This window comes from Myotis daubentonii, chromosome 16 (genome assembly GCF_963259705.1).
Source record: "Myotis daubentonii chromosome 16, mMyoDau2.1, whole genome shotgun sequence".
NCBI lineage: Eukaryota > Metazoa > Chordata > Mammalia > Chiroptera > Vespertilionidae > Myotis > Myotis daubentonii.
Window position 1 is genome coordinate 15,977,456 of NC_081855.1, and position 20,656 is coordinate 15,998,111.

The window sequence follows — 20,656 nt, forward strand, 5'->3', positions numbered from 1 at the left end:
AGGAGTGTATGGGTGGCCTCAGCCCCTGCCGGGCGCCTCCCAGGCCCTGGGAGCGCGGGCGGGCGGTAAAGGGGGCCCTGATGCCATCCCTCCGGCCAACTGCCAACCTGCACCAAGAGCCACGGCCGGTCGTCTCAGTGCCCCGGGAAAACGCATCGGAAACAGCAAAGGAGGAGGCAGGCGGCCTTCACCCGAGGGCAACCCCAGGAGGCCGGGCACGGGGGTAGCTCCTCAGCGACACGGTCTGGAAGCTTCTGAGCGCAAACCCTGGGAGATCAACATACTGGGCCAAATGCTTCCGCCAAAAGGATCACTTCCTTAAGCCATCCAGCCCTGGAAAGCAAGACAGCGGGCTCCATGGAGGTGATGAAGAGACCTCCCTCTGCAGATTTCAAGGGTGCATATGCCCCGCCAGCATCTCAGCTCCTGCAGCTGGTTCCTGACAAGACAGACGGCAGGGTCTCTCTTTGCTGAGAAGTATCATGATCCCACATCCCCTAGTGGGGGGGGGGGGTGACAGCAGGAAAAGAAGAGCAGAGGGGGGACCTGGAACTGTCAGGTCACATTCTTCTTGCTCAGTGCTCAGAGCAGTTCTTCCCCGCAGTGGCTTTTCAGCAAGCACGAAGCCGTTCGGGCAATGCTGTGCCCCACCAATCAGTGTTAGGACCGGCTGCGTAGCGTTTTCCCTCGCCAATCAGGCGGCAGGATCCTGGAAGCATTGTTTTTCCTCACCAATCAGGACACACTGAGAGTCCCGCCCTCTCCTGTCACTTTTCCCCGACAGGATATGCAGGAATCCTTCTGAGCAGAATCCATCCATACGGTCCTTCTGCTCTGTGGGTTCTTCTCCCTGTGCTCCTGCCAAGACAGGGGCAGCTGCTGTCCAGGGCTGAGAGGGAAGACACAGCCACTGCGGCTGGCCACAGCGTTTGAGATAAGACAGGGCCACACCCTTGCCTGCCTGCACTTGTTCCTCCTGGGAGCTGGGTGTCTACACACCATTTAACCGGGTGGCAGAGCCCCAGAGGATGACCTGCAGGTTCCAGAATCCTGTGGCTTCTTGACATCTCACTCGAAGCAGCAAGAGGCCACACATGGGCCTTGTCCCACAGCAACGGAGGGGAGGAGGGAGAGGCAAACAGCAGGGCGGCCAGGATGCTCCTTCCTGTCTCTCCAGGGGACACACCTTCCCTGCTCTGACAGCAGAAACGGAGAGGGAGAGCCCAGACCTCACCCACCGGCAGATTTCTCCATTCATCCAGCTGAGTGGCCACTTTTGATCAAGATTTGTTGGCCAAATCCCCAAGATATCTGTGTGCAAGCAGCGGTTTATAAGACCTTGGCTTCAATTTCTTCTGTCAGTGAAATACAATGAACACTTGGGCATAGGTGAAGGAGCTGGATTACCTTCCAATTATGTTCTCTGACAACCCAAAGCCCTCACTCGCTGGTCATGTCCCGCTCATGCCTTCCTGCCACTGCAGGCCTTTGTTGAGTCCCTTTGTCCAGGCCACTTTCTTAGTCCCTGCTCAAGTCTCCTGGGGGCGGTTCTCACCTGGATGAGTTGTTGTTTGATGTGGAAATAACACAACTACCTTTATGCTTAAGTTTCTCTTGACAACCACCAGAGGCAGCCTTAAGTCCACAGATCAGAAAGGAGAGCTCCGATCTGTGGACTTGGAGCCACCTGTTCATTTGGAATCGAAGGGATTTCTCCCGGAAGACGCAGACTGGGAACCTGTTTTGTTTTTGTTGGCTTGTGGGGGGTTTTGCGTATGTTTTTTTGTTTGTTTGTTTTTTGAGAAAAGCGTTTCAAACAAGCAAGGCCAGCATCACGGGCACATGCTCATCAGGTCACATGCTTGATTGAAGCTCTGCTGTTGCCATTTTGAAATCCTTAGCAATTCCTGAACAAGAAGCCCTGTATTTTCTTTCTTTTATGTCTCTGTGTGTGTGTGTGTGTGTGTGTGTGTGTGTGTGTGTATTACTGATTGCAGAGAGGAAAGGAGAGGGAGAGATAGAAACATCAATAATGAGAGAGAATCATTGATCGGCTGCCCCCTATACACCCCCCCTACTGGGGATGGAGCTCGAAACCCGGGCATGTGCCCTGACCGGGAAGTGAACCGTGACCTCCTGGTTCATAGGTAGACGCTCAAGCACGGAGCCCTGCCAGCCGGGCACGGAGCCCTGTGTTTTCATTTTGCACCGGGGCCTGCAGGTCGTGCGGTTGTCCTGCGCACCCGTGCCCGACATCCGGTGGGTTTCCTGTTGAGAAGATGATGCTCTGGCTTCGTCCAAAGGCTAAGCAGTGGCCACGGAAGGATTTCTCTGCTGCAGCTCATCACCTAGGCCCGAGTCTGCCATGGCTGGGGTCTCTCAAGTGTCCCCCAAGAGCCCTCAGAGATATCATCTTGGGAAGCCATGCTCACAGCAAGCCCTGGCTCCAGCCTCCAAATTCTGGACCCAAAGAGCCCCGATTCCTGGAATTCCCAGAAGCTAATGTGGGGTGGGGCTCATTCCTCCCCCAGCATCATGCAGTTAGTTCCCTGGCGTTTCATCAGCTCTTCTGAGCCACCTCACCATTGCTTCGTTTGTGTTCGTGGGAGAAAACAAACAGGCAGCGTGAAAACATCAGTGCTTGCTTCAGGGAATGAAAACAGTCTCCAGCTCCCTGTCTCCTTTGTCCTGAGCAGGAAGGCCACTTGCAGGTGGATTAAGTGCTCCTTCTGCGCCCCTGCCCCTGAAGCCGCGCTGTCTGTCTGTCTGTGCGAGCTGGGGGTGGGGCAGGAGGTGCGTGCGACCTCCACAGAAATCCGCCTGCCGGGTTTTGGTAAAATAGAGCCCTTTGTGCGATGGTAAGCCGGGTGAACCTGACCCCCGCCCTGTGGTATGCGGCACACCTGTGCGAGGGACACGCAGCTGGGAGGGGGCGGGGCGACCTGCACCCTCGCCGAGATCACACCTCCTTTCTTCTCCTCCCAGTCATTGCTGCATCGCCCCTTTGTTTGGGCCTACACCTCCGAATGCCAGGGAGGCCCTGCGTGTGTGCGTGCGTGCGGGCAGGCGCGTGTATGATCATGGACAAAAGCGACAGGAAAGGAGAAGCAGCAGGAAAGAGAGGGGGCAGGGGTGCCCAAGGCCCGCCCCCCCCTCTACCCGCCTACCTTTGCAGGCCTTCCGGTGGGTGATGGGCTTGCCCATGTCGCGGTAGTAGCCCTCCTTGCAGTAGTGGCAGTGGCGGCCGGCCGTGTTGTGGCGGCAGTTGAGGCAGACACCCCCGCTCTTGCGCCCCGACAGCTTGTAGAGCTCCATGTTGAAGCGGCAGCGCCGGGCGTGCAGGTTGCAGCTGCAGGCTGTGGAGGGGGCAGGGAGAGTGTCAGGAAGGGGCACCTGGGGGACGGAGACTGCCCCCAAGTCCCGCTCCTCCACCGCAGAGCTTCTCCTAGGCTCCCCCGTTTCCCCCACACAGGCTCCTGGACCACCTTGCAGGGCCTGAACCACGGGGAGACTTCATTTCTCTCGGCACCCGGCCCCGCCATACACACTCAGGGTGGGGAGGGGACCCGGCATCCCCTTGTGCCCAAATCCACTTGCTCAGGGCTTTATTGTGCCTCCCCCATTCACCTGCTACCCTAACTGACCCCGGGACCTCAGAATGTGACCTGTTTGGAGATGGGGCCTTGAAAGAGGTGGTTAGGGCCTTGAATGAGGCTGTGAGGGTGGGCCCTCATCCAATCTGACTGGTGTCCTGGGAAGAGGAAGTGTGGCCATGGAGCCAGATACCAGGGCACACACACAGAGGAGAGACCAAGTGAGGCACAGGGAGAAGGTGGCAGCCGCAAGCCACCTGCCGCATGGGGACCGCAGCCTTCCTTCCGCCCATCCTCCTCCCCTCTGCTGGTCCCTACCTGCTCCTCAGGGTTCAGCACCCTTTCCCTTGTTCACCCCTCACAGCCAAATCCATGACATCAGCTTCGACTTTGGGGTCCGCACTGGGACCCAGAGGCAAGTCCTCCAAGTCCATTCACTGCTCTCCGGGCTGCCAGACCTCAGCCCCACTGTCTCCTGGGCTGAGCCCTCCAGGCCAAGCATGTCGAACTCGGGGCCTGCGGGCCACTGCCTCGTCTAAATAAACAGCTTGCTCCTAGGCTGTTCTCAGAACAGGAGCTCTAAGCGTCTGAGGACGGCCTTTACCTACTGAAGTCTTTCAATGGCTCCCAGGTTTCCTCTGTATAAAATCGAAATCATTTCCCGTGGCCTCGAGGGCTCTCGATACGCCGATTCCGCTTCCACTTCCCGCTGTTAAGCTCCAGCCAACTCGTCTAGTGTGCCCTGCGTGAGGACCCTCCGCCTGCCCCCCTATGACTTTCCTCGCCTCTGAGGACCTTCTCCCAAGCCCCCTCCTCATCTGCCTGCAACCTACTCACCCTCCACGTACTGGTCTCAGCTGTCACTTCCACGCCCACCGTCACCTCCACCGGCCTGGCTTAGGCAAGAGGGCCATGGGCTCCCCAGGCATCGGCACAGCCCCCACAGCCCTCCTCATGCCACCTGGGAAGCGCGCTGCCTGCCTTCCCCCTTAGGTCTCTAACGCCAACATAACTCCAGCTTAGATCCGCCCGATCTTGCTCACCCTGTCACATAATTTGCCCTGCTTTGGGGCTAAGCTTGTTTTATGTAATTTCTAAGGAAAGACGTGCTTCATGCTAGACATTTGAAAAACAAAAGCAGAAAGGAAAAAACTGCACTCCAATTTCCACCGATGGCTGCTAACAAGGGGGCCGTCCTCGCAGACTTGAATGAACATTTGCTCAGCTGTGGAGCTGCTCAGTTCTGCAGCCGCGGATCACACGTGTGCGTCTCGGGCTCGTGGCCTCGTGCCTCATAATGGTGAGCATTTTTTTGTGTCAGACAACGTGCTTCATGATTTTGAAAGCCTGTCTAGTCCGCCTCTGTCCGGACGCGTGTGATGGGGCTGCCTGGATCTGCAGTGGGTGCGTTGACGCTCAGGGCCTCCCCAGGTTGGGTGGCTGGGTTGCTTCCAGATTTTCACTATTATTACAAACAACACACTGAGAACCACCTTTGCACGCACGACTTTTTACTCTGCTCTGATGACGGCTGTACAGGTAAATTTCTCAAGACAGGCTTGGTAGTTAGGTTTGGGGTCTACATGTTTTAACTTGGGATCCGAACTGCCAAATTCCCCTCCAAAAAAGGCTTCCACTCCCATCAGCAGGATATGAGAGCTCCTATTGGACACGCCCTTGAAAAGAATAATAATATGCATTTGGTATCAGCATTCATTTTTTAAAAAAATCTTTGCCAATTCGTCTGGAAAACACACACACACACACACGCGCGCACACACACACACACACACACACACACGATGTTAATTTGCATGTCTTTGATTCCCAGTAAGGCTGAACATTCCTCCATGTTTGTTTTTCTATTTATACTTCACTTTTTGTGCACTGCCTGCTCATGCCATTTGCCTAGTTTTCAAACAAGGTGTTGTTTTTTCCACCATGTCTAGCGCTCTTAAATATGATGGATGAAAAACCACCTGTCCTTTCTACTGTATAAGCTGCCAATGTTTTTACCAGTTTCTTGTTCAGGTATTACTTGTGTGGTTTCCACAAAATATTTGCCCCTTTGATGTTTTTCTGTGACGTCATAATAAGTTTGTTTAAATGTCCTGCCCGGAATCGCCCTCCACATCACGCCCCCATTCGTCACTTGAGTGACACGTCGAGATGGACAAGTGCTTCCGAGGAGGCTCAGTGGGGAGACAGAAGGCATCTCACGCCTGACGTCTGGAAGCGGCTGGACACACAAGGCCAGGGAAGGCCTCCTGAGAGCTTCACAAACTCCCTCAGCACCCCAGCCCTCGGGGCTGAGCTCAACTAAGTACAGAGAGAAGCCACAGCCCCCAGCACTGGGGGTCGTGCATACACAAGTTCTTTGTCCCTGTGGACTCCCTCAACCAGTCCAGGATGACGGAGCTTCTCCGCACGGTTAAGCGACTACCAGCCCGGGACCACCAAGCCAGTAAAGAAAGGGGGGGGCCCGGGACTGGAACCCAGGTCTTCCGGCTCCTGGTCCACTGCCCTCGTGGAAGGGAGAACAGCTGGGCCTAGGCTACAGCCTGGCAGGGAGGCTTTCCTGCCAGCACAGAAGCCACAGGGCCTGGCTCACCTGCCCAGGGACAGGGGTCTGGGAAGACCACCCAGGCCTCACTCCCTCGGGCCGCTCATCCTGGGAAAGGCCTCAGGGGCAGCATCTTCTCCGTCCTTCTCGGAGGCAGATGCTAATCCTGTGTCCTCCTCTGCCAGGATGGCTCCAGCTGCCCCCCATCCCCCCAGCCTCTGAGCCCCCGCTGGGAGCTCGGCCCGCGCCCCCACCCCGACTCCCACTCCCACCCTGAGGAGAACCTTGGGTTGGTTTCTCCCTTCCATAGGCACCTTACACCAACAAAAGGTTCTTCAAACAACTGGCCACACAAAAGAAAACTCAGAGGCTGAACATCAAAAGGCAGGGCTCCCCCCACCCCCACCCCACCCCCACCCCTCGTCCTGGAGCTGTCAGGGGACATCAAGTGGCAATTGCCCACGCTCAACCTTCTGCAAAGTATTTTACAGCTTGTTTTCTTTTCTCTTTGTTTTATTTTCTCTGCACAAATGGAAAAATGCAGCAGGCAAAGCCGCTCACATCTGGATTCCCCCGCCGCTCCACACGCAGATGTCACCCACCTCCCCACCTGTCCCCAGCCCCTTTCTCAGAGACACCTTAATCCCCTGCGCCTTCCTGTTTATCCCCTGCTCTCTCCGAGGCAAAAATATTGGGTATTAGTTTCATTATCAGATTTCAAGGCGGGGAGGAAAGGGCAGCTTTGTGAGCACAGAGAGGTCAGCCCCGGGCAGAAGGGCGGGGGGCTGGGGCAGCACAACTTCTGAGGAACCAGCACAGGCTGCCCTGTGAGGCGCTACGTCCTGTCCAGAGGTCCCCCAGCCACCCCGAGCTCTATGCCCCCTCACCTGTCATGTGGGGATCACCAAGGATACATCATGTGTGGCTGCATTGCAGACCCAGGGGCATAACATGGGGAAGGAGGGAGGAGGAAGAGACCCCCCCCCCCCCCGCCACACACACACCCTAACCAGAAACCCAACAGGAAATGCGGCCCAAGAGACCAGGTTCTGTTTTCTTCTCCCATGAGAAGTTCTCCTATGTCCTCGTTAACATATGCCAGTCACCACTGCTCCTTAAGCTTCTTCAAAGCTCTCCCACCAACCTGGACTGTGCACCCCCTCACCCCCCCAGGCCAGTTAAGTCCAACACACAGCTAGGCACTCCCGCCGCCTGCCAGGCCCCGTGCCGCCGGCCGTGAGGGAGACAGGGTGGACAGGGCTCCCCCGTCCGGAGCTCCCCCCCGGAGGGAGGTGGAGGGACAGGCGGGCACGCTCTTAGACAAAGTGCGACACGTGCTGTCTTTGGCTGTGTTGTTTCCGCGGAGGAACAGTGTTTGCCTTATACCCTCAGCCCAGAGCAGACCTCCATGTTTTTGTTGCACTAATGAGAGAGAGCAAAAGTAAGTCAGACAGAATATGGATGGACGGACGGATGGATGGATGGATGGATGGATGAGTGCATGAATGGGTGGATGAGATGGATGGGTGGGTGGGTGTGAATAGATAGGCAGGTGAGTGGATAGATGGGTGGGTGGTGGATAGATCAGTGATGGCGAACCTATAACACGCATGTCAGAGGTGACATGCGAACTCATTTTTTGTTGTTGATTTTTTTGTTGTTAAATGGCATTTAAATATATAAAATAAATATAAAAATATAAATCTTTGTTTTACTATGGTTGCAAACATCAAAAAATTTCTATATGTGACACAGCACCAGAGTTAAGTGAGGGTTTTTCAAAATGCTGACACGCCGAGCTCAAAAGGTTCGCCATCACTGGGATAGATGGATGGATGATGAATGGGTGAGTGGTTGGATGAATTGGATGGATGGATCAGTGGGTGAATTGGCAGGTGGGTGGGTAAATGGGCGGATGAATGAACAGATGGGTGGATGGATGGGTGGATAAATGGTGGGTGGGTAGTAGGTATAGATAGGCTGAAGGAAAGATTGTGTGGTCTGCCCAGACTACCCCCTGACAAGGCATGCTCCTGTGATATGCGGCATTCCTTTTACCTTGTATTGCTACTTTAACGGTCTGTTCAAGTAGACTGCAGTGCTTTAAGGAGAAGAACCCGTATCTAGGATGCCCCAGACCAGCGGTCACCAACCTTCCGGACCTCACGGACCACCAGTGATCTGCAGACCACCGGCCGGTGACCGCTGCCCTCGACTCCTCTCACGACCTTGAGTGGGGCCTTGCACAACAGTGACTGAGCCCACACCTGCTGTTTGATGAGTTCACCGCGCACGCGCTGGCCCTCTCCCGAAATGCCCTGATGAGCTGACCCCCAGTTCCACCAGGGCCAGCCCAGGCCCAGAAACAATCCAGGGATATCCCCGCCCTGTCTCTCGGGGTATCTGGGGCCTGGCTCCCCGAAACTTCACGCGGCTCGGAGCTTTCAGTGGAGCAGGAAGGTCACTGGCAATGGGCCTCCTCGGAGGCTCTGTGCATGGCCCAGGGCCCCTCCTCTGCCCTCCAGCACACAGACCACACCAACATCCCTCCCTCCTTCCCAGGGCCGTTCTTTGGAGAAGGTTCCCCGTGGGATTTCTGCAGCGTCACAGGGAGCTTGGACTGACGTGTCTGCGCTGTCCAGCGTAATGGCCGTACGAACCATCTCCAGGCTGGGGGCTCTATATGCACGGTCAGTCCCCGGTCCCGGGCTTCCTGCACACCCTCAGCTCTCACGCCTCCCACTGCCACGTGTCTAGGCCGCAGGGGCAGGCTGGGCATGTGGGCACGTGCAGGGCGGGTGGGGGCTGCTTCTCTCGCCACTTCTTTTGCTAATTTTATCTGCGGCTGCTGGGAAGGACCACGAGACCTACTACTCACCACACAGTGTTCACAGCCTGCAGGGGGTGAGGATTAGAGTGGTGCTTCTCAACAGGGGTGACTGTGCCCCCAGAAAATATCTGGCAACATCTACAGACACTTTGTCGTCTCAGTTGGGGAGGGAGATGCTACCGGCATCAGCATCGAGGGGACAGAGACCAGGGAGGTTGCTAAACACGCACAGAACAGTCTAACCCCCCCCACACCCCCCCACCCCCCCACACCCCCCGCAACACACACACAACAGACCTATACGGCTCCAAATGTCACAGCGCCAAGTCTGAGAAGCCCTGGCTTAGGGAGACTGTGCCGTCCACACCCCCGGGTATGTGAATTTTTACCGCCTCCACTGCTGTCTAAGATGGTTCTCTAAATGCAAACACTGCAGCTCTGAGTGCTGCCCAGGGAGGTAAGAAGTTCTCAACTCCAAGCCTTTACCAGGCTGGTGGGAGTCAGAGGCCAAGGCCAGCAGACGGAGACCGGCCTCAGGCACTTCTGCTCAGAAACAGGTGGCCATGCTTAGTAACCGCAGATCGCATATCAGCTCCGGATTCCCAGCTGGCTGGGTGCTGCCTGCGGCACTGACGGTGGGAGAGGCCCTGCTTCTTTGCTCCGGGAAGAGGTGGGGAGGACGGGGCCTGAGGACACAATCGGAGCCGAGACGGAAGAGTCTGGCCAGCCCTGCCCCTATTACAGCGGGCACAGGGTCACCCAGCCCCGCCCCTATTACAGCGGGCACAGGGTCACCCAGCCCTGCCCCTACTGCAGCGGGCACAGAGTCACCCAGCCCTGCCCCATGCAGCGGGCACAGGGTCACCCAGCCCTGCCCCATGCAGCGGGCACAGGGTCACCCAGCCCCGCCCCTATTACAGCGGGCACAGGGTCACCCAGCCCTGCCCCATGCAGCGGGCACAGGGTCACCCAGCCCCGCCCCATGCAGCGGGCACAGGGTCACCCAGCACTGCCCCATGCAGCGGGCACAGGGTCACCCAGCCCTGCCCCATGCAGCAGGCACAGGGTCACCCAGCACTGCCCCATGCAGTGGGCACAGGGTCACCCAGCCCTGCCCCATGCAGCGGGCACAGGGTCACCTGGTGTCCAGGAGCAGATTCTGACCCAGGAGATCTGGGTGGGGCCTGGGAGCCTTCACGTCCAACAAGCACCCAGGTGACATGCCTGCTGCGCCACCACCCTGCCGCAGTCCCACTGGTAATAAAAACCACTAAAAAGGAAAGACACCTCTGGGGTGAGTCCCCAGGAAGGTTACAGGGAGAGTTCATGGCGGGAGTCTGGGTTAAAGCCGTGGGCAGAGGTCTGGTTTTAAAAAGAATTGTCTCCTTAAATGACTGTTTCGTAATAATAAAAATATGTGAGAACTATTTTTACGAGTTTGGGGTAGTTTGTATTTACTACTTAGTTACTCTGCTTGGTATACTACTTTTTTAGAAACCATTGACCCTCGTTTATAAATTTTAAGCATTCTGCCCCCAGTGATGGCTACTCTAAGCCCGTTTTCAGCTTCTGAAATAACAGCTGAGCAGCCACCACCGCCACATACCTGGCCCCCGCTAGCACCTGGGGACACAGCTGGGCTCTCAAAGGACTCCTTTTGGGAAGGGGCTGAGGCAGGACTGGCCCAAGCACTTCAGGGCCTGGGCCCTTTCGTGTCTACAGGTGAGCTGGGCATAGGAGGAACACATTTGCAAAACAACCCAAGCGCACTTGACAAATCCGGTACCTACGCTGTTCCAGGCACTAGGCAAGGCACTGGGGACATAACAGGGAGCAGGACAGATGTGGTCCCTGCCCTCACAGACTCCGGGGACACCTGGTGTGATAAAAGTCTGGATGCCGTCACTGCCACCTGCCTCCCAGGTGCACCTCCACTGCTGAGCTCAGGGCTTAACGCTCATCACTGGAGACATCAACCGGCCAGAGGCAATGCAGTGGTGACCAGGCAGGGTGAGCCAAAGAGGTCGGGCCACGCTCAGGCTCTGGGGTTTGCAGTCATTTGATGGGTGCGCATTCAATTTTAGTTTTAAATAAACTGTTTAAAAAGCATCACTGAGAAATGGCCAGGAGACCTGGAAACTCGTTCTTCTGTCAAGAGAGTCAACAGTCCATGCTGAGTGAGACAGGGCCCGGGAGAGGTAAGGGTGTTCGATGGGACTCTCGGGGGTCCCAGAGGACACATAAGGAAAGATGTGGCACCTCAAGGAGTGAGAGGGGGCCACCAATGACACCCCCAAGAGGACCTGCTTCTGCAGGACTGCTCCGTCCTTTCTCATTCAGTGAACATAAGCGGGCCCCTCTGACATGTCAGCCTCTGAGCAGAGAAGCACGGCTGCTCTGGGGTCCATTCCAGGAGCCATTAACTCCCTCCCAAGACCCAGCATGGGATGGTTCTCAAACTCAGGTGCCCAGAGTCACCAGGATGCGTATCAGAACACAGGCAGCTGAGCCACGCCCCCAGGAGTCTCGGATCTGGAGACGGGGCATGAGAATCTGCACTGCTAACAATTCCCAGGTGAGGCTGAGCTGCCTGTCCCAGGGCCACACTTTGAGAACCACTGGTAATAAAAACCACTGATAATGCAGAGGAGAAGAGATGTCTAAAGACAAGGACGTTGGAGTCCACATGTGGTGCAGTTACCCTATATAATAAAAGCCTAATATGCAAATTGTTTGACCGGAAATTCGACCGCTCACTATGATGTGCGCTGACCACTAGAGGGCGGCGTGGAACATGGCGGGTGTCAGTGACTTGGCACTGGCAGCGGGTAGCAGTGGAGGTGCTGCTGGCCCTGATAGGCCACGACGAGAGTGGGACCACGGCAGGATGGTGGAGCAGGTGAGCAGGAGGCACCAGGCCAAGGCGGGTGCAAGCGAGGGCCCGATCGCCCCACCGATTGCCCTGTAGACTGTGACCAGCGGCGGCAGCAGGCTGCAGGGGGCAGGGCCACCGTCCAGCTCCCAGGTGCTGAGGAAGCCAGGCAGGGGGGCCCAGCCCCAATCAATCACCCGCAGATGGGATGGTGGAGCAGGTGAGGGGGCAACACCAGGCCATGGTGGGGTGCCAAGCGGGGCTGCAGGGCTGTGAGCCTGGGGGCACAAGCTGGGGCCCAATCCCTGCAGGCCACCCCAAGGGACCCCACCCATGCACGAATTCATGCAATGGGCCTCTAGTTATTAAATAAAGATCAAACGGCACACAAGGATGAGAGGAAAGAGAGCTGGACCTTTTGGGAGACCAGGGACCTGGGCGCTAGTCCTGGCCCCCCACCTCACCCAGGTGTGTGACCCTGGAAAGCCCACATGGCCTCCCTGAGCTTCCACATTCTCATCTGAAAAATGAAGACACTGGGCCCTGGCCGGGTGGCTGCGTTTGTTGGAGCAGCATCCCGTACACCAAAGGCTGCAGGACACCAGACCCAGGTTGCAGGTTCAATCCCCCATCAGGGCACGTACGGAAGGCAACCTATTAATGTTTCTCTCCCTCTCCCATCCCTTCCCCTCTCTCTAAAATCAATTTTTGAAAAATGAAGACACTCGGTCTGACGAGCTCTGAGTTCTTTTCTGGCCTCGAAGTCTACAGCTGCAGGACACCAACACTCCTGGGAGGTAAGGGCAGGTGCATGTCAGCAAGGAGATACCTGAGAGTCCAGGAGGGGAGTGCTCCAGGTGTGAACATGCCACAGGGGTGGGACTACGCCGGGCAGGTGACAGGACGGAGCAGTAAGGCCACCACCAACCCAGGTGGATCAGAGATGGGGCATGATGATACCAAGGCCCTGAAGGGGCATCATGCTGGCTTCCAATCACTCAAGGTGAGGGTGATTTGGGGCGGGGGGGGGGGGGTTGTTCAGCAGAGGAGCAGCCTCAGAAGGGGAGTAGCTGAGAGGACTGATGACCACCTGGGTCATCCAGAAGGAGAGGTTGTGGCAAGGATAATCTCTAGGGTACTGGGCAGAGGAAACGATTCTGAGGGAGAAAGAATGGTCCCCTGTTTAGGCATGTGTGTGTGTGGGGGGGGGTGCTGGGGAGGCCTTGTGAGAGGATTCCCAGTAGGGCAGTTAGCAAGAGGGAACTTTCCTGGTGGACCCAGGAGCCCCTGAAGCCACATCTTAAAGGGGGAGCCCACCGACCCCTCTGACAGCACCTCCCCGTGGGAGACAGGCCTGCCAAGCCACCCATTGTTTTAAAAACTCCACCTGGAACACCAGATCTCTGACCCCTGCTAGGCCCGGTGCTTTATCTCTGATATCAGAAACAGAATCGACAAGAGGTGGATCAAGGTGGTAGGAAGCATGACGAACAACAAAACACTGGGAAATGCTTTAGAAACCCAGCCCGGGGTCAGTCCAGGAGGCTGGAGCTCCCCGCCAGGGCGGCTTTAGGCTGCAGGCGGTTTCTGATGGAGTCCTGGGAGATAAGTGGCCTGTGTTTGTGGAGGGCTTAGCGAGCTTTAGCCGAGGCCGCACACAAAGGGGCCCTCTGTCAACAGCCCTTCAGGCCACTAATAGGGCTGCACAAACACTAGGGTAACAAGCTCTTCACACCTGTGGGGCTTGGGAACGGCCTGGCCCCTTTGTCAAGATGTCAGACAAAAGAGCCGTTGGGAGCCCAAACCCAGCCAGACCCTCGAGGCTGCTGGAGAAGGGACCGGGCAGGCGTGGGTACATCTGAGGTCTGAGAGTCCTGCCGCCTTCAAGCGGAAGGAGAGGTCCGTGAGCTCCCTCTGAGCTGGGAGACCTGGTCATGCAGTCTGCAAACAGGCTGGTCTTCGAGCAGAGGGTGTTCGTGGGGCTGGGATGCATTTGTGGGGCTGCCCACAGCCTGGCGCTTTCTCTCCCGCTGTGTGGGGCGGCCGGCCCCTCCCCAGCCGACTGCGCAGGGCCATCCCCTGAATCGGCTTGATCTCCCCATCATATTTTCCACTGGCTTTTTTCTCTGTAAACATCTTAGCCTTTTCTTTCTCCTGCCCTTTTTTGGCTGCCGCGCCTCCCCCTAAGGCTTTGAAACAATCCCCTCCTAACGTCTCCCAGGCCTTTCCCTGCTGAGGAGCCAGCCGGCTCCTGCGGCACAAACACCCTCCTCTTTGCAGGGGAGGCCCCTCTGCGGAGGAAATGCGGGGAGGCTCTGCTCAGCCCAGCGGCCTCCGCTCTTTGTCTGCATCCTTCCTCAGGCCCTCCCTGGCTGGGCCTGCCCCAGGCAGCCAGGCGAGGGGGGGGGGGGGGCCTGGCCCTGGAACCCCCCTGGGGGACGTCAGCCCTGGCCCACGGTGGCATTCCCAACTCAATGACCGTCCACCCCACCGCAGTCCCTCTTCGAACACTCCTCCCACCTTGTCACTGCCCCGTTCTGGAACTCCTGGTGGCTGTCTACTGGCTACCAGATGTGAATCCTCTGGCCCTCACGGGTATTGGTTTCCAAATAGAGGTCTGGAGACGGAACCGATGGCAACACCCCTGCCACTCCCAGTCCACGCCCAAGATCTACCAGCCACACTGGGAAAGGGGTGTGACGCCCCAGGGCAGGAGCAGGCTCCTGGGGCTCCTGCAGCTGCCAAGGTTTCCAAGCGCACCCCGTTGTCGGGTGGAAGAGATGAGAAAAGGAGGCCCCCAACAGGCAAGGCGACCTTGCCAAGAACCTGGAAGCAGTTAGGGAGCGCTCCTCATTCAGGCTCTTCCCAGACCTCCAGCACGGAGGTGAGGGTGGCATGGCGGCAGCGGGAAGAAGCCTGATAAATCCCCACGGCCACTGGAGTTCATTTCTGAAGGCCCAGCATTTTCCAAGTGGAAGAGGTGAGAGTCAAGCTCCCCACCCCAGCCCCCTGGGCCTGGGCTGCCGTGAAATCCTCTTTGCCTGTGGCGATGCCCCTGCCCAATGCCTGTCTGGCAGCGTGGACTTCCTCCCAGGCCTCTCCCCAGAGGTGTGCACACTCCCCACACTTATTAAACGGACAGATGAGCACTGGTTTGCCAGCCTCGCCAGCCAGGCCTGGCTCCAGGCTCCCTGGAGTCATTTCCCATCTGCAATGGGTCCCATCACCGAGTCTGGCTCACGCCAGCCGGGAGGGGCAAGGCTGACTCCCATAGGAGTAGGAGAGGCGAGGGGGGCCGGGGGGTGGATGACTTGCAGTGGATTCCGCGCCCCTGACACCAGGCAGGAAAGCATGCAATTCCCAGGACGCCGCTCACTCCCGTCCCCACGGTCTCAGGCAGCGTCCCTCTCTGCCTGACCAGTTATTTAATTCAACTCTTCAGTTAACTTGGACCTGGACTTTCAAGCTCAGAGACCAACCTAGCCTGCAGCCTGAAATGCTGCCGAACTCCGACACCACACACAGAGCCAGATGAGCTAGAGAGTTCGGGGTTCATGCTTATGAATGGAGACAGCTGAAACGGGGGTCCCCTGGGCCACTCCAGGTCAACACCAACATGCCCTCCCATTTCCCTAATTCACTTGCCAACGAGAGGTGCCGGCTTTGGAAAATGAAAACGCAGGACGCCCGGTTAAACTGGAATTTCAGCAAATACCTCTTAGTGAAAGGAAGCCCAAGAGTTGCCTGGCGATGCGATCTCCACCTGGTGGACCCCTGTCTGAAGTGTGCTTTGCCCGGGACGTGCCATTTTACCTGACGATTTTTAATCAAAGGAAACTCTAATCTTCTCGGCACCTGACAGTCCCGGGGGAGGCTAAGAGGGCCCTGGATTCGACAGCACCAGCCGGGAAGAGGCCTGCTGGGCTTTTCCGAGCCCCAAGCCTTGTCTGATTCTTCAGTTCCTGCTTGGTCAGTGTCACTCTGACCTTCCTGTGTCACTCTGACCTTCCTTAATCACGTCCCTTTCTCCAGCTGCTAAATGAGAACAGAAGTCCTGTCTGAGACCACGGGGAACTGTGAGAGAAGGGAAAGGCCCTGCTCATCTGATGACCCAAAAGGTGCTCCCCGGGCTACACACTCCACCATCAGGCGGAGCAGACAGGCACGTCCCCACCAGGCCCGAGAGGGGCCCCGATTTCCTTAGAAGGCCTCAGCACCCCTGTGCAAAGCTCCCCAGGTGGACTCATGCTGCTGTTTAGGGAGAAACAGGAGGAAGGCAATTATGACCAGTATGGACTAAAATCTTTTTTTAAATATTTTTATTGATTTCAGAGAGGAAGGGAGAGGGAGAGATAAATAGAAACATCAATGATGAGAGAGAATCATTGATCGGCTGCCTCCACATGCCCCACACTGGGGATCAAACCCACAACCTGGGCATATGCCCTGACCGGTCGACGCTCAACCACAGAGCCACATGCCAAATCTTTACCCCAAACAGGCCATTTTCATCAGGACATGCTTTATGGTGAAACTGATCAAACTCTGAACCCCAATTCTGAATCCAGTTATTCTAATCAAACCAGTAGGTCACATTTATTTAGATATCAGTAAAGTGTTTATGAAATTACAATGAAGGACTTCAATGAAACATCATCATATCACTGAAGAATGCAGGTGGCCTGCCCCAGACTTGAGAAAGTGACAAGGAAAGGCAGATTCCAGCTGACTGGGAACAGAACGGGCCAGCCCGAGAGAGAGAGAGTGGCCTTGCCGTCCCTGGAGGCCTTCCAGGAGAGGGACACAGGCGGAGATTCCAGCTCTGAGGAGAAGGTGCAACTAGACTGACAGAGTCCCTTCCTTCTCAGAGAGCCTCAGAGAAGACACTGTTCCACCTCTGGGCTCAGAGAAGCTCCCAGGTTTGAGTCTAGGACTGGCCTTGTTAATATTCTTTTTTTTTTTAAGTTATTGATTTAGAAAGAGAAAGAGAAACATCAATTAGTTGTTCCACTTATTCATGCATTCATTGGTTGACTTTTGTATGTGCCCTGATTGGAGATGGAACCAACGGAGCTGCCCAGCCAGGGCCAGCCTGGAGAGTAGTCTCATAGTTGAGTTTGTGGACGGGGCCTGAGAAGTCTCCCAGTGACCCTACAGTGACCCTCAGTCCTTGGGGTAGGGACTGTGCATGCAGGAAGGAGACGGCAGAAGACCTGACCTGTGGGCAAATGTGGGGGACTTATTTTCAGAAAACCAGCCAAATGCTCCTTCTGGAAGGGTGTCCTAAGTTGTCGGCTAGAGCAGTGGTTCTCAACCTTCCTAATGCCGTTTAATACAGTTCCTCATGGTGTGGTGACCCCCAACCATGAAATTATTTTCGTTGCTACTTCATAACTGTAATGTTGCTACTGTTATGAATCGTAATGTAAATATCTGATATGCAGGATGTATTTTCATTGTTACAAATTGAACATAATTAAAGCATAGTGATTAATCACAAAAACAGTATGTAATTATATATGTGTTTTCCGATGGTCTTAGGCGACCCCTGTGAAAGGGTCGTTCGACCCCCAAAGGGGTCGCGACCCACAGGTTGGTGACCCACAGGTTGAGAACCGCTGGGCTAGAGCTAGAGAACACGGCCCGGGGACCACAGTCACGGCTTCCTCACAGCGAGGAGTCGGTGCAGCGACAGCGGTGGCTTCGTTAAAAACTAGCCAGTCTTGCTCTGACTGGTTTGGCTCAGTGGATAGCACGTCGGCCTGCGGACTGAAGGGTCCCAGGTTCGATTCCCGTCAAGGGCATGTACCTTGGTTGTGGGCACATCCCCAGTAGGGGGCGTGCAGTAGGCAGCTGATCGATGTTTCTCTCTCATCGATGTTTCTAACTCTATCCCTCTCCCTTCCTCTCTGTAAAAAAATCAATAAAACATATTTTTTTTTAAAAACTAGCCAGTCTTCCAAAGCCTCAAAGGCTTCAGGGCAGACCCATCTCCTGCAGAAATGCGCCAACACAGCTGCCTGCTGAGCACCTCCGGGCCCTGGGACAGGGACGACAGAGAACAGGGCCCAGCCACGGTCTGAAGGACGAGGTGGGCAAGCAGTGGGGGGCAGAGGGCAGGGCAGGAGGTGAGGGCAGTGCTGACAGTGGAAGCGCTGATGCCTGTCCACCTCAACCCATGTTAGCCACCCCACAGCAGTGACAGGTGAGCCACCTGAAGTCATCTCTATGCACGGAGGTAGGTGCCAGACACCCACGATTACATTTACTCTTTGCACGCCCCTCCCCCCCGCAGGCAGGGATCCCTAGCGTCCCACCTTGCACCCTACTTATCTCCCCCAGTTCCCCCACCGTGAAGCAGTCGCCACTGCTCTCAAGGTAAGTCATGGAGGCGAGGGAGGAAAGACACTGAAGCCATCCAACCAGAGACACAAAACCCTGCCCTCTTCCTCTCCACGGGAGGCCCAGATGGAAAACAAGTACAAACACATCTGCCCTTCTAAAGCCCCCACACACGGCACAACGTTAAGGCATTCTCACCCACGGAGGCCATGAAATAAAAAAAGTGGAGGCACCAGGGGCCGACGTTGGCATACTTTATCCACCCAACGTTCTCACAAACAGTGGGTGAGGAAGGCGCGGCCATGCCCATTTCACAGGTGAGGGCAGCGAGGGGCAGCCTGGCTCACACCGCTCACAGGGGGTGGCTGGCATGGCTCACCCTCTGCTCAGCTCCGGCTCCGAATCCTGGCTCGTCCCTCCCACCCCGGCCGGCAGCACAGGGTGGGTTAGTTAGCTCTCCCCGGGGACCTCCGCTGGTGACTGGGTTGGCTTTGGCGTAAGAATAGAACTATTTAAGGGACAAGCTGGGCGGGGCCTGTTTTATGACAATAGTTCCCCTCAGGTAAAGTCTTTGGAAATGTCTTTTCTTGCCCTAAAATTAGGGGGTTTGGGAACCAGACAGGTTCCTTGTACAAGTGGGGGGTGGGGGGAGACCCACATGTGAACACCCCACATTTCTTGGCCCTGGTACTACTGGCTGCTTGGATTTGGCTAATTCCCCAGGCGTCCTCTGTAATTCCGCAGTAATATGGCTTTAATTGTCCCCAAAGCGGGCCATTCTCCCTTTAGTGTGCAGTAAACTTCCCTCCACAGTTCAGATTTCATGCACTGGCTCCAGCCAGGGCGCAAGGAGGCCGGCCAGGCACCACGGTCCTCACGGTCAGCCCCTCGCCTGGCCAACTAGCCACTCTCGTCCCTGGGCCCAGAGCTAGGAGACTGACAGGGCCGAGGGCGGATGTTGGGGCCCCGGGGCGGGGCACTGGGCAGGAGGCAGGGACACTGGTCTGCGGTTCTGTCTGGAAAACGAATTAACTTAACAAATGCAAACAAGCTGTAACAGCGGGATTCATTAGGCCCAGCGGGGACTTGGTTCCATCCATTTGCTGGTCTGTTTCATCAGCAAACACCACTGAGGCAGGAGCACGAGGTGCCAGGAGGGGGATCCGGAGCCTGTACAAACCTTCTCCCCGTGCGACCTGGGCCAGGTCACCTGACCGTCCCTGGTCACTGAAGCAACGGTGACTACAAGCACCCCTTTATCAGATGAGCTACAGCTGGCAAAACACAATGCAGAAGGTAAGCCTCGAGCTGGATGCACGAGTTCAAGCAAGTGAGTCCAGGCCCGGGGTCGTTGGGTATGTGGCCCCTTTTATCACCATGACCTCCTCTCTTCTCTACCCCCAGCCAAACAGCCAGCCCTTCTGGAGGAGTCACACCACAGGGAAGATGGACCTGCACAAATCCATGACCACAAAGGGTCTCCCTGTCACACTGGCCTGCTCCACGCTCCCCACCGCAGCCTTCCGCGCCCCCTCCTCTGCTGTGGCTTCCACCATAGCATATCCATCCACAGCATACACATACTTTACATACTGATTCTATTATATTACTAGAGGCCCGGTGCACAAAATTCGTGCACTCGGGGCGGGGGTGGGGGGATGGGGGGGGGGGGGAGTCCCTCAGCCCGGCCTGCACCCTCTTGCAGTCTGGGACCGCTCAGAGGATGTCCAACTGAGTTTAGGCTCCCTCAACTAAGTCAGCAGTTGGACATCCTTCACACTGCCTCTCCCGCCTCCACCGCTGCACGCGCCAGCTACCAGCCCGGCTTCTGGCTGAGCAGTGCTCCCCCTGTGGGAGTGCAATGACCACCAGGGGGCGGCTCCTTCATTGAGCGTCTGCCCCTGGTGGTCAGTGTGCGTCATAGCGACCAGTCATTCCACCATTTGGTTGATTTCCATATTAGCCCTTTATTATATAGGAGGACTAGAGGCCCAGTGCACGAAATTTGTGCACGGGGGAGGGGTCCCTCAGCCTGGCCTGCACCCTCTCGCAATCCAGGACCGCTGGATCCTAACTGCTCGCCTGCCTGCCTGATTGCCCTAACCACTCACCTGCCTGCCTGAGCGCCCCTAACTACTTGCCTGCCTGTTTGCCCCTAACCGCCTCTGCCTCGTCCCCCACACCCAGGACCCAGGCTTCCCTCCTCCGGCCGGCCACAGGCACCCAGAACCCAGGCGGCTTCACCTGGGCCAGCACCCAGGACCCCAGTTTTGTCAGGAAAGACATCCGGAAGACGCCCAGTCTAATTAGCATATTACCCTTTTATTAGTATAGAAATAGGATAGCACATACTTCACATATCCGTTTATTTACCATGCTTCCCTAATCTAAGCTCCTTGAGGGCAGGGATGTTTTTGCCTGTTTTGTTCACTGATCTACCCCCAGGGCTTAGACCA

General features: G+C 56.4%; 1 protein-coding gene across 3 annotated transcripts in view; it reads right to left on the reverse strand.

Annotated features, from left to right (window-relative positions):
* Positions 1-20,656, reverse strand: part of NTN1 (netrin 1) — a 193,604-nt gene that overhangs the window by 56,197 nt on the left and 116,751 nt on the right. For all 3 annotated transcript variants that reach the window (XM_059668642.1, XM_059668640.1, XM_059668641.1), the window contains exon 3: positions 3,168-3,356. In XM_059668642.1, coding sequence (XP_059524625.1) covers positions 3,168-3,356 — 189 coding nt within the window. The remainder of the gene's footprint in view (positions 1-3,167; positions 3,357-20,656) is intronic.